General features: G+C 41.9%; 2 protein-coding genes across 2 annotated transcripts; one reads left to right on the top strand and one right to left on the bottom strand.

Annotated features, from left to right (window-relative positions):
• Positions 1 to 2,630: 2,630 nt before the first annotated feature.
• Positions 2,631 to 5,281, bottom strand: nup88 (nucleoporin 88). Its single transcript, XM_078245860.1, has one exon. The coding sequence runs from the start codon at positions 5,264 to 5,266 to the stop codon at positions 3,038 to 3,040; it is 2,229 nt and encodes a 742-aa protein (XP_078101986.1). The 5' UTR covers positions 5,267 to 5,281; the 3' UTR covers positions 2,631 to 3,037.
• Positions 5,282 to 5,285: 4 nt separating this feature from the next.
• Positions 5,286 to 11,947, top strand: psmd8 (proteasome 26S subunit, non-ATPase 8). The gene is made up of 7 exons (XM_078245861.1): positions 5,286 to 5,416; positions 6,664 to 6,736; positions 6,837 to 6,939; positions 7,051 to 7,216; positions 8,641 to 8,741; positions 9,891 to 10,002; positions 11,145 to 11,947. The coding sequence occupies exons 1-7, from the start codon at positions 5,312 to 5,314 to the stop codon at positions 11,280 to 11,282; spliced, it is 798 nt and encodes a 265-aa protein (XP_078101987.1). The 5' UTR covers positions 5,286 to 5,311; the 3' UTR covers positions 11,283 to 11,947.
• Positions 11,948 to 12,674: the final 727 nt, after the last annotated feature.

Genomic DNA, 12,674 nt, shown 5'->3' with positions numbered 1-12,674 from the left:
TGGAAGACAAACTGAGGTCACCAAGACATCTGGTGGAGAAGGATTCCAGACTGTACACAACAGTGTCCAACTGTAGATGGCAGACTGGAGCCATGCAGCTGTGTGCTTTAAAAGGGGTAGGTTCACTTTTTATTTTAGGACGCTTAAGATCACAAGCAGTGGTGGAAGAAGTATTCAGATCCTTTACTTAAGTAAAAGGACTAATTCTACACTGTAAAATACTCTGTTACAAGTAAAGGGTCCTGCATTGAAAACGTTAATTAAAAGTATATAAGTATCATCAGGAAAATGTAATTAAAGTACTCAATGCAGAAAAATCCTCCCATTGTAGAAAGTGTAAAGGATTCAAACAGTTGTGTGTTTAATGGTCTAATCATCTCAGCTGGACTTGTAGGCAGTTATATTGTTGGCTAGTTTCATTTATAATAAAAACATCAGATGTGATGTGTTGTGTGTGCAGAAATCCCAATGTGTAAAGTAACTAGTAACTAAAGCTGTCAGATGAATGTAGTGGAGTAAAAAGTACAATATTTCTCTCCGAAATGTAGCGGAGTAGAAGTAGAACGTGGCATGAAAAGAAAAGACTCAAGTAAAGTACAAGTACAAATGTGTACTTTAGTACAGTAGTGGAGTAAATGGACTTAGTTACATTCCACCACTGATCACAAGTACACCAAAAGTGGACAAATCATGATAGATGTGTGTCTTTTGCATGCTAAAAAAATCAATTGCATTGTTTTCGGAAGAATACCAGCAGATACACATATTGGGTTTGAAAAATGTTAACAACTTTTCCTCGGGATAAAAATAACATGTTCCAAGGGGGAAGCAAGCCTTTTTTTTTTAGCAGGTTTTTCATGTGTTTGTGAAAGGTATGGAGCTAGTAGATGAAGAGGAGGATTGAGTACTAACTAAATGTAAACCTGGTAGTGGCTTATGTCAGTTAAAACTATGAAACGAGGAAATGACCTTAAACTGAATCAGATAGGCAGTAATTTGTTATATCATTTTAGGACTATATGTATGAAGAGTGGTCTTTTTTCTTCCTTTTCGTTTTTTAACCCCCTCATCCCCTCCGAAAATGCTCACAACCCACCGAGCTGAGAAACACTAACAACAGGGAGCATTACATAAATGATCTCCTTTTATCTTTAAAGTTTGAATGATTTTTCACACAAATCAGTATTTCATTATAGAATATGAATAACACCTTTTCACCTTGACTGTACTAAAGTATATGGAACAAGAATGAATCAGAGATTTGTTTTCAATATCCTTTACAATATCTGTGCATATAGTAATTTCTTTGTGAAAAAAATTCCTGAAATTCCAAACCTGCAATAATAGCTGCAAAAAACCATCAACATGTAGCTAGGCTATAGTATCATCACGCATACTGTTCAGTACTGAACAGCAAGGGCTCCTCCCGCTCACCTGCATTTAGCCACAAGTTGTCATTAACGTCACATCTTATCACTGCTCTTTCAGCTGCTTGGAATGAGTACTTCATTTGATTGTAAATATTCTGCTAAGATGTTCTATATATTTTAATATGGTTATTTCTGGGGAAGAAATTGCCATCATTCAGTATATGTGTTTTAACCAATATGAAAGCAGTGTGTTAGCATTTGAACGAGTTGCTGCAGATATAAAGTGTTCTGCAGGTGGTGGAGGAGTATGAATGACAAGAGTTCATGGATTTTGGTAAAAGCATACATACATACTTAACGTTTGTGTTGTCTTCCATTTGACCAGGCGTCGTCCTCCCGGCTCAAAAATGAAAACCTTTCGAGGTCGTTTTTTTTTTTCGACACTTTTGGTGCTTTTGTCAATGTTTTTTGCACTTTTTTTGTTGCTGCATTTAACGCTTCTTTTCACTACCAAGTACAAACACCAACTTATTGCCATTACTTTTACAATTATTTTTGGAATTCATGGTCAATAATAATCCTCATTTATAGGAAATCATATCTAATTCTTGAGTTAAAAAAGCAGAAATTATGAATTATTTAGATTTTAGATTATTAAAGGAAGGATAATCACAGAAGCGTAACTTATATATCCCCCCCCCCTTTTTGAAAATGCCAAAGCTCAGCTCTTTGACTATGGGCCATAATTTTACAAGTGTTGTTACACAGGTCGTGGATGGACAGCGATGTCAACGTTCAGTGAGGATACTGTTTCGAAACATTTAAAAAAAAATTAAAATGCTAAAAAATTTATTAAAACACCCAAACTGCAATGAAAGTAAAGATCCAATCTTTTGTTGTACTTGCCAAGCGCGTTGTATGGTATCATCCATGTTATTAGGTAGTTAAGAAGAAACCCATGTTTCTGATATAGACATTTAGAAAACGGGTCAAATTTGACCCGAAGACAACACAAACGTTAAGGCATTTTGTGTGAAACCAATAACAATGATTCACAGGTTGGCCCACATAGAATAATGTTTCACTTACTGTGGGAGTTTGGACACACACACATGCATTGTTAGCAATTAAAAAAACCTGGAAGACTTAAAAACAAAAGACCTATCCTTCAATCTTCCTTTCTCTGCTTTTTTTGGTGTTTTAAATTCACTTGTACAATAGTTATTGAATCATTAATGTGTCACAAATGAGTAAAGACAGTTACTGGGAACTTTTATTTTTTATTATTTAATCCAAAAAGTAAGCAAACCATGTTGAAAAGCTCATAGCATTTCCCATTGTACCTGCCTATCCATGGCATATTCTGCTCTGGATAAAGCACTCAAACGTTAACATTTAGAAACAGTGATGTAAGAAACATGCAACATGTTGAAACAGAGCGATCCCTGTTACGAGACAAAGAACGCGTAGTATCAAAAGGTAAAGTTATATCAGCGAATATAAAATATCTTTCTATGCAAATACCCATCCACACATGGCACATTAACTCACTGAGTGGCGCACCCACTCCAGCTTCTCATCACATCGTCACAAAAAGGCAGATTTAATAACTTTTGAATTATGTTCCCTATGTTTTTGCAATACACGGTTACTGTTTTCTCCAGCACTTAGAAACTGAAATGGTTTTTGATGTCTTTGATCTGTTTCATCATGTCACCAATTTGCTGTCCCTGTTCTCTGAGGACATCCTGAACAACCTTCTTCTGGTGGACGTTGAGGGACACTGTGGTCCTGGCTGCAGGTGCATCTTTGTCCACTTGTGTCTTCTGGTACTCCATCTTCATGTTCACCTGTCGGATGCAGTTGTTCAGGTGTTTCAGTTGATCGCTGATGCTCTGCAGCTCCTTCTTCATATCCTTCTCACTGTTTGACAGTATGGGCAGCTGGCTTTGCAGGCTGCCCAGCACGTTTCTCACCCTGTTCATAATGGCTTCCTGGCGATACTTTGCGTCTTCGTACTTATCAGCCAGCCTCTCCGCTGCCTCTCGCAGACTCTTCCTCTCCTCCCGGCACAGAGTCAACTCCTCCAGCTGCTTGGCCTTCTGGCTCGTCAGCAGTTTGACCCGTCTCTGCATCTCTTCGCGGGCCATGTCCTGCTTGAGAATGTACTCCTCGCGGAAGACCTGCGTGGCTCTGCTGAGGAGCTGCAGACACTCCGGGGGCGGCGGTGACGTGTCCTTGTCCCCGGCCTTCAGCACGAGAGGATTGGTGGAGCTGCGTGCCAGGATGTTGCGGATGTGCTGCTCGAAAGAGTCGTCGGCCATCCCGCGCAGGGGGGAGCTGCCAGAGCCTGGACCCGGATGGGAACAGAGCAGGGGAGGGGAGGGAGGGCGGATGGAGCTCAGCAGCGGCAAAAGGATGCACTCGTAGGTGCTGGTGATGCAGACCATGGTGGCGCCCAAGGAAAGGTCAGACACAATCAGAAAGCCACAAACTGGAGCCGACTGGCTAGTTTGGAGCGGTCTGGTACACAGAATGTGCTCCACAATACAGCGCTTCTCAGCAGCCAGCTCTTGGAGACTGTCCTTATCCTCCTCGCCTGACTGGAGGAACTTCTGCAGCTTGTTGACCCAGATGAGCCCCACGCTGTGCACGCCTGCTTCGTGGGTGCAATGATACCTGTGCTGGCACAGGGGGTCTCTGTGCAGTCTGATTGGGCAGGTGAAATCAAACTCTTGAGGCTCTTCGTCCTCCCCTGTGGCTACTTTGAGGGTGAGCTCCAGCTCAACACACTCAAACACATAGAGAGCCGGCACTGCCTCTGTGCCTCGGATCCACTTCTCCACCGCCCCCGCCTCTTCCTCTTCTTCAGACTCCAGCACCACACAGTGATACAGTGTGCCTGTTTCTGTGGCGATGACCAGGATGCTGGGCGCACAGGGCAGGCAGAGGATGGCACAAGCATCATAGCCATAGTTATCCTCTGCTGCGGGATACATCGGGAGGGGTCCGACGGGTTTGGTTAGACTCACACCATTTGTCTGGCTCGTGTAGCTCACATAGGTCTCCCCATTTTCGTAGAGGATGTACAGCGGGTAGACCAGCTGTTCTCTGGAGCGCTGTGCTGCCAGCTGCCGAAGGGGGGACGAAATCGGACCGAAGTCGAACGCCACGGCTATCTCACCGAGAGACGCTGCGTAGGAGCGGACCGGAGGCTGACCGCTGCTGTCATCGTCCGACTGTGACACTGACAGGACTTTGGCCGGCGTCTGGGGCGACTTCAAGCCATAAAACCTGATGGTGTTGTCGGATGTGAGCAGCACCAGGTGGGGCTCGTCGGTCTCGCTGGGGTACCAAGCCGCCTGCCGCAGACTCACTGACGGCGAGCTGGTGAAGAAGCGCTCCGCCACCGGGATGGTCTTGCAGTTGATTTGGCTCCGTCCGCCCTCGAACTCGGACCTCTTGCCCCACCGCTGAGGAAGCTCCAGCACCGAGACGCCCCGCTGCCCGACGAGCGCGACGTGGTGCTGAGTTGGACTTAACAACACCTGGCACAGTTCGAAGAGAGGAGGGTTGATGCACAGCAAGGTTTGGTAGTTCCCGCTACTGCGACTCTCATCTGTGTTTAGCTGTCGCAAGTTGGTCGTGTAAAACACGCGGTCTGTGTCGTCCCACACGAACAAGTCCCCACCCAAACAAAAGGTGAGGTTTTTAGCGAACCCTCTTTCATTTGCGTTGGGGTTCGGATCCAACTTCCCTCGTATTTTCTGGAAAATAGTATGGTTTGGCAAGTCATTCAACCAACGCTCTGTACTAATCGCCGCCATCTTGATCCAACGTCTGGTCTCAAGTAAAACGTTCCGTCCATAGCAACAACGGTGCTTCACGACAGTCATTTAACGTATTACGGTGGCCGGTGTCGTATATTTTGCAGAATCACCATGGCGTTGAAAGAGACTGCGGGGCTGTATGAGACACTCAAAGCAGAGTGGAACAAGAAAAACCCAAACCTGAGTAAATGTGGAGAACTTCTGAGCAAACTTAAGGTAGAGTCGCACATCAAATCGTCGTTTTATTTTTATGAGTCCAACCATGAACACTGCCTATTTAGAAGCGCCAGTGCTGTTAGCGAATGTAGCTGGCTAAGATTGCTAACTTAGGCTAGCCACGCTAACGTTGTGTGTAGAGTTTTCTATTAGGTAGCTAACGTTATACTGGACACCTACAATAATATTAATGTTAGGGCGATAACACTGCGTTTCCATTTGTTAACTACATGTTAGTGTTTGGCTGATAAGTTAATTTAATCATTTTAAGATTTCTGTCACGACAGTCAGAAAACAGTCCGTGTTGCTAACGTTACGTTAACGTACAGTTGGATAATTCATTGTCCAACTAGTTTCAACCTGGAACTGATAACGTTAGCTACCCAAAACACATCTTAGCGAAAGATAATTGCTGGTAAAATTGTTAAGATTATGTTTTATTTTCCAAAACATCGTGCCGTCACAGGAAGAGCTGACAGCACGTTTGATTCAGTTATGAAAGACAGAAATATTCAGGTCTAGCTAGCTAAGTAAAAGTAGCAATACTAAAGTGTGCAAATACTATGTTACTAGTAAAGGTCCTGCTTTCAACCTAACGTTATTACTTAAGTAAACGTACTTAAGTATTGGTATCAAAATATACTTGAAAGTACTCATTATAAAGTTGACCCTATTTCAGAATAATATATTACTGAATTATAATTATTGATGCCCTTATGTTCATATCACTTAAATGTTGCAACTGGTAATGGTGGGGGTCATTTTAATGACTTAATACACTGCTGGGTAACTACATTTATAAAAAATATATCATAATTGTGGCTCAGTGGGTAGAGCAGGCGCACATATACTTCAAGGCTTATGCCTCTACGCAGAGGTCCAGGGTTCGAGTCAGACTTGTGATGATTTCCTGCATGTCTGCATAATCGTAAAAACAAACAATATATACAGTATATCATAATTCATTAGTTCATTTTGTATTAATAATCTGAAACCGTAAAGTAACTAAAGCTGTCAAAATTTTGCCTCAAATGTAGTGAAGTAGAAAGTAGCATTAAATAGAAAAAAAAACAATTGAGTACCTCAAAAAGTAAGTACAAAAACATTGATTAAATGTATTTAGTGGATTATATTTAGTTACAATCCACCACTGATGGAGAATTATGACGACAAACAATTCGGATAACACAAGCGACACATTAAGTTTGAAGATTTGTAGAAAATGACGTCGAACTTATTTTTTACAGGTTTCATTACTGGAGCTGAACTTCTTACCTACCAGTGGGTCCGCGCTCACCAAGCAGCAGCTCATTTTAGCTCGTGAGTAAAGCTGACAGACAACATTCATATTAATCATGTTGAAGTGTTTGGCGTAGTAGAAGATGTCTCTAATCTGGACCGTTGTGTGTCTGTGTTCCAGGTGATGTCCTTGAAATTGGAGCCTTGTGGAGTATCCTCAAGAAGGACATCCCGTCCTTTGAAAGATACATGGCCCAGCTAAAATGTTACTACTTTGATTACAAGTAATGTCACCTTTTTCGTTTTTTTTAATGTGTACAGTTTGGGATTGAGCTACATGGGCGTACTCACTGGGCTTTTTCTAACATGGCTCTTTATATTCCTTTGTCATTAAGGGAAGAACTGCCTGAAGCTGCCTACATGCACCAGTTACTTGGACTCAACCTGCTCTTCCTGCTCTCACAGAACCGCGTGTCTGAGTTTCACACAGAACTGGAGAGACTGAGCGCACGAGATATTCAGACCAACGTATACATCAGACACCCAGTGTCCCTAGAGCAGGTGCTGCAATTTACCCCTCCACAAAGCACTAATTCAGCGTTTGATATTGCCTTGTTCTGCTGTGACCGGGTGTCAAGGGTAAAATGAAAATAGTGCATCCAATTAGTAATTTGTACCCTCAAATCAGTATCTTCACATTATTGGTGCAGTAGCAATTGGTTGTGGGGTGTCCAGTCGATCAGGGGGGGAGCACCTATACATTTATTGGCAGGCTACCAGCTGCGTGCCCTCAGATTACGGAATTAAGTCCTTCAAATGATCACATCACCCTAGTCCCGCAGTGCCCGACCTATCTCCACAGCGCTGCAGAGGAAGGTCTGGCAATATAAGGGCGTTTTCCCACTACATGGTATCTGCTCGACTCGCCTCGACTCTACTCGCCTTTTTTGGTTTTCCATTTTGAAAAAAGCTACCTACCAACAAGTACTTTTTTTTAGTACCACCTCCGTCCAGGTTCCAAGTGAGCTGAGGCGATACCAAAAGGTGACGTGAAAACCTGCCGACTACTGATTGGTCGGAGAGAATCGTCACTAATCACAGCGTCGTCATTGCCAGCGACAGACGGGGCTGTCCTGAACAAAACCGCCATTTTTAAATAGTTTAGCCAGCGGTGGGTTTTTTTTTGCTGCCTCCTAGCTTCTTTTGAAACAAAATTTGTCTTCTGGCAAACAGCCACATGCCGAGAATCAAAAACGACACACCTGTGTGTGTGTGTGTGTGTGTGTGTGTCGCGTTAGGTCCCGGTAGTTTCCTGCGGCGTCGCTATGACGACCAGCCAAGCCTAAATCTGCAATGGAAAATAGAGGACGGGGCACCGCGGCTAGGTCAAGCCGAGTAGAGTAGAGCAGGTACCATGTAATGGAAAAACGCCATAAGTATACACTCCTGGATAGGAGAAAAAACAGTCGGGGCATTTGCATTTCTTTAAACCAATCACAGTCGTCTAGGGCGCTAAGCTCCGGACGCAACGACGGTCGCTCTGCAAAACCGTCTCGGGAAGGAACCTGTTTAGGTGGAACATTTGCACCCCGCAAAAGGAAACGCCACATACAATATTAATTGAAGTTAACTGTTGACACAGTACAGTAACGTGAGTTATACATGGTTAAACCTCACGTCCCGACGTTTCAGTACTCCCATGTTTACTTTTGGTGGGCCCGGTTTGACTGCTATGTGCAGACATGCCTCTGTAATGCATTGCAGAATAAATGGTGAAAATCTGGTCATAGACAGTCTACGTGGGTCACTAAAATGTATTACAGTGTGACTTTGTGCTGAGATACATTAATGTCCTATCTGTGATATGTGATAAATGCAGGGCTCTGTGGAATTCTCTATTTACATATACTATGAACATTGTGTCAAAAACTAACTTGTATGTAAATACCCGCATGATGTTTAATATCCTCTCCTGACCTTTTCAGTACTTGATGGAGGGAAGCTACAACAAGGTATTTCTCGCCAAAGGCAACATTCCTGCTGAGAGCTACAACTTTTTTATAGATATTCTGCTCGACACAATTCGGTAAGAATCGGTATGGTAACCATGCCTACTATCATTTACTATCGTTTCATTGATGGTCATTTACGTGTGCTTTATAGCCAATGCTGTTTATTTTCCCTGTGAAATTAATTTGTACGTTTTTGGTCGAAGTCCAAAAACATCTTGTGGTGTTGACATTTCTGTTGTATGTTATACTATCTATCTATCTATCTATCTATCTATCTATCTATCTATCTATATCTATATATATATATATATATATATATATATACTGGCGTATGTCATGATTGGCCGACAGCCCACGAAAACTATATCGGGACACCTTCAGCATAGTTATGGTCAGCAGTTTAAACGCCGTTCTAAATTTGTGACAATACATAGCTGCAGGTAACCACGGCAACAGAACATGTGGTTTATGCTTTCCTAGGCTATGTTCACACTTGGCGTCTTTTTATTAAGCGGCCAGCGTCTGTTTTACGTTATAATCCTGTGGAGTAAACCGTGTTTTCAAGAAAGTCGTGAGCGCTTTTTTTAAACGCCACCGCCGACTTCTTTTCTGCAGCTCGGAGCGTCCTTTTGAAGTTAAAAAAAGTTCAACTTTTCTGAAGAAAAAAAAAAAACGCCCTACGTCAAGTACTTTTGAGTCGGAGCACGGCGAGTCATATGATATGACCGGGTGACTCTTTGTTTTATCTAACGTTAGCAGCACTCCACATAGCGCTCTAGCTAGGATACTGTAGCAGTAGCTGTTGTTATAGCAACAAAAGACGCTCTCGGCTGCTTTTTGGAATAAAAACGCTGCCAGCTTCTTCTTTTTTCCCCCTCACTACAAAAGCGCCCTAGTCAACTTTTTTTCAAGTGTGAACATAGCCCTACTAGTTAACTCAACATGTTGACCAAAACGAATGTAAAGTGGGTGACAGTTGAAATAGAGGGTCCCTTTTCTTTCCCATGGTAAGTGGTAAGGTGTCTCGCTATAGAGCATGATGGACTCTGCAAAGGAAACTCTTATCTCAGTCATTTTCATTTATCAGGAAGGACGCCTCTGTTTATTTTATTATCTTTATTCATGATTGTGCCGTAATCATCAGGGTGCCAGAAACACCACGCGATAAAATGCCATCATCTTCTAATGGTAACTTTAGCTAAAACTGACCTTTTCAATTGCAGTGACGAGATCGCAGGCTGCATAGAGAAAGCATATGAGCAGATCCAGTTCAGTGAAGCCACCCGTGTGCTTTTCTTCAGTTCCCCAAAAAAGATGACAGAGTATGCCAAGAAGGTATGTATATCTATTTGTATTTATTATTGGGAAGCAAACGTTAATTATACATTTTCTTTGAAGTAGTATGCAGAGATTACAAGAAGAAAACCTTAAATTGTGTCCACCTATATTCTCAGTCACTGGCAACTGACTTATTGGGATTGTTTTTACCTGAAGAAATGAAGGGATGGTACCTAAAACACACCAACAATTTAATGCAAACGGAGTACAATTTAGCAACATTTCCCAGTGTAGGTGTCATTTCTACTAGAAGTGGTTCTTCGTACTCCATATACAGCAGATGCAATTTGTATTTACCTCGTGCTGGCGGAACCTGAATACGCGTGTCATTTTACAAACAGCCTGTTGGGGTTCTAAAACAAGGCCAAGCTTAATAGAGGTGAGCATTCCTTATTTGGTCCAATAAGCCGTATTGAAATAAATGGAAGCTCATGAAACCATTTAGGTAAAGTGGAAAAAGCAGCCAGGCGTTGAATGGAAGTGCACATAATTCAATTCTATTTATAGTGTCGAATCCCAACAGGAGTTGTCTCAGCGCACTTTACAGATAGAGTTGGTCTAGACCACACTCTGTCATTTACAAAAGACCAACAATAATCACCAAGAGCAAGCATTTGGTGCGACAGTGGCGAGGAAAAGCTTCCTTTAAAACGGGCAGAGACAGACCCAGACTCTTGGTTGGGGGCATCTGCCCCTGCCGGTTGGAACACAAGAGACACTGATACAGATATACAGATATACAGAAATATGACTCATAATAATTATAGCAGTTGGTATGATAACCAGTAGCAATAAAGATAACAGAACTATGACTAGAAATAATAATAGTAGTAGCAGTGCAGGGCCTCAAACATAATTTGTTGTTTGAGAACAGCTGAAAGTATAAACAAGTTTGTATTTAGGGCTGGGCAATAATTTGATGTTATATCGATATCGCGATATGAGACTAGATATTGTCTAAGTGTTGTCTTTTCCTGGTTTTACAGGCTGCGTTACAGTGAAGCGTTACTATATCGCCCAGCCCTATTTTTATTGTCCATTTAATGTCCATAATTGAAGCAAAATTCCGTCCTTGATTCTTGCCTACAAAGAATTAAAATGCCAAACAGCCCAAACTGATTTGTTCATTTTCATTTCAGAGGGGATGGAGTCTGAGCCCAGATGGCTATTACTCTTTTACCACTCAGCAGCAGCGGACAGAAGAGGTGACCATCCCCTCCACGGAGCTGGCTCAACAGGTCATCGAATATGCACGACAGCTGGAAATGATTGTGTAACGCGGCCCCCAGGAACACACTCCGATGACCCAGCGTACACCCAGTCAGCTCAAATGCAGTTCCTCTGAGGAATATGACTTTATTGATAACCAGAGTGGTTGATTTATTGCCCATACCTCAGAAATCAATCCACATGTATATTTTTCCTGTATTCCACTTATCTGCAGATCTTCCTGTCTGGAAGTTTGCTTTTAATTTAAAGATGGGGAACAATACTAAAAAAAAAAAAATATCACGGGTCACCATTCAGCAATTGCTACACGTCAACCATTATTGAAGACATTCAAGGGTTTCAACGTTAGTTAATGATTTAATCCAAGATGCCATCTGTACAACATCAAATCTGAGCCTTTTTTGGGTTATTCAAAACAAGAGTCCAGCTACTACATTTAATACCCTTGGGGCTCAGTTTTATTTTACAACAACAACAAAGTTAATTACAATCCCCACCATGTGACCTCCTCTCAAAAGTCACACAAACTCTTTTTGTATACAAAGTTAATTTTCTCCTTAGTAGAGCTCACAGAAATGTATTGTCCTTGCCACGTATCCTGTCAACTGACCGCATTTCCATTGAACTTAGAGTGTTTTCTAAACAGCAATGCCTCTTCCTCTCTAGATTACAATGCAAATCTTTGTCTGCAATAAACGATACCTAAAATAAACTTTTTGAATGACTCGTTTCAAGTGTTTACACTATGACTAACTTTCCTAGGAAGCAAGTAATTCAGAGAGAGAGAGATAGAGAACCTATAGCAGCAGAGCTAAGGGCTGGTCCAGCTAGCGTTATCAAAGATGAGTTTTAAGTTTAATCTTAAATGTGGGGATGGTGTCTGCCTTCCGAACTGAAACTTGGAGCTGCTTCCACAGGAGAGGAGCCTGATGGCTTACTGTGAGGATCCAAGGAACTACTTAAAGTATTAAAAGTAAAAGTACTCGATGAATTAAAAATACTCCAATTTTAGAAAGTGGAAAGGATCCAAACAGTTGTGTGTTTAATGGTCTAATCATTTCAGCTGGACTTGTAGGCCCTTATATTGTTAGCTAGTTTCATTTATAATAAAAACAGATTTTATAAACTACATGTTTTGTGTAAAGTAACTAGTAACTAAAGCTGTCAGATGAATGTAGTGGAGTAAAAAGAACTATTTCTCTCTGAAATGTAGCGGAGTAGAAGTAGAAAGTAGCATAACAAGTAAAGACTCAAGTAAAGTACAAGTACCTCAACATTTGTAGGCCTAATTAAGTACAGTACTGGAGTAAATGTACTAGTTACATTCCACCACTGCTAAAAAGAAACAGATATGTAACCGCAGTTCCTAAGGAAGGTTCCTAGAAGTATAAAGTAGCATGGAAAGAAAAAACTCAAGTAAAGTACAAGTCGCCTTTCCA

This window comes from Sander vitreus, chromosome 3 (genome assembly GCF_031162955.1).
Source record: "Sander vitreus isolate 19-12246 chromosome 3, sanVit1, whole genome shotgun sequence".
Classification (NCBI taxonomy): Eukaryota; Metazoa; Chordata; class Actinopteri; order Perciformes; family Percidae; genus Sander; species Sander vitreus.
The sequence above is the reverse complement of the archived record's forward strand: the minus strand, read 5'-3'. Positions and strand labels throughout refer to the sequence as shown.

Coding starts and splice junctions, on each gene's coding strand:
- nup88 (XM_078245860.1), bottom strand. CDS start 5,266: ATGACTGTCGTGAAGCACCGTTGTTGCTATGGACGGAACGTTTTACTT.
- psmd8 (XM_078245861.1), top strand. CDS start 5,312: ATGGCGTTGAAAGAGACTGCGGGGCTGTATGAGACACTCAAAGCAGAG. Junction 6,737..6,836: donor GCAGCAGCTCATTTTAGCTC/GTGAGTAAAGCT, acceptor TCTGTGTTCCAG/GTGATGTCCTTGAAATTGGA. Junction 10,003..11,144: donor TGACAGAGTATGCCAAGAAG/GTATGTATATCT, acceptor TTTTCATTTCAG/AGGGGATGGAGTCTGAGCCC.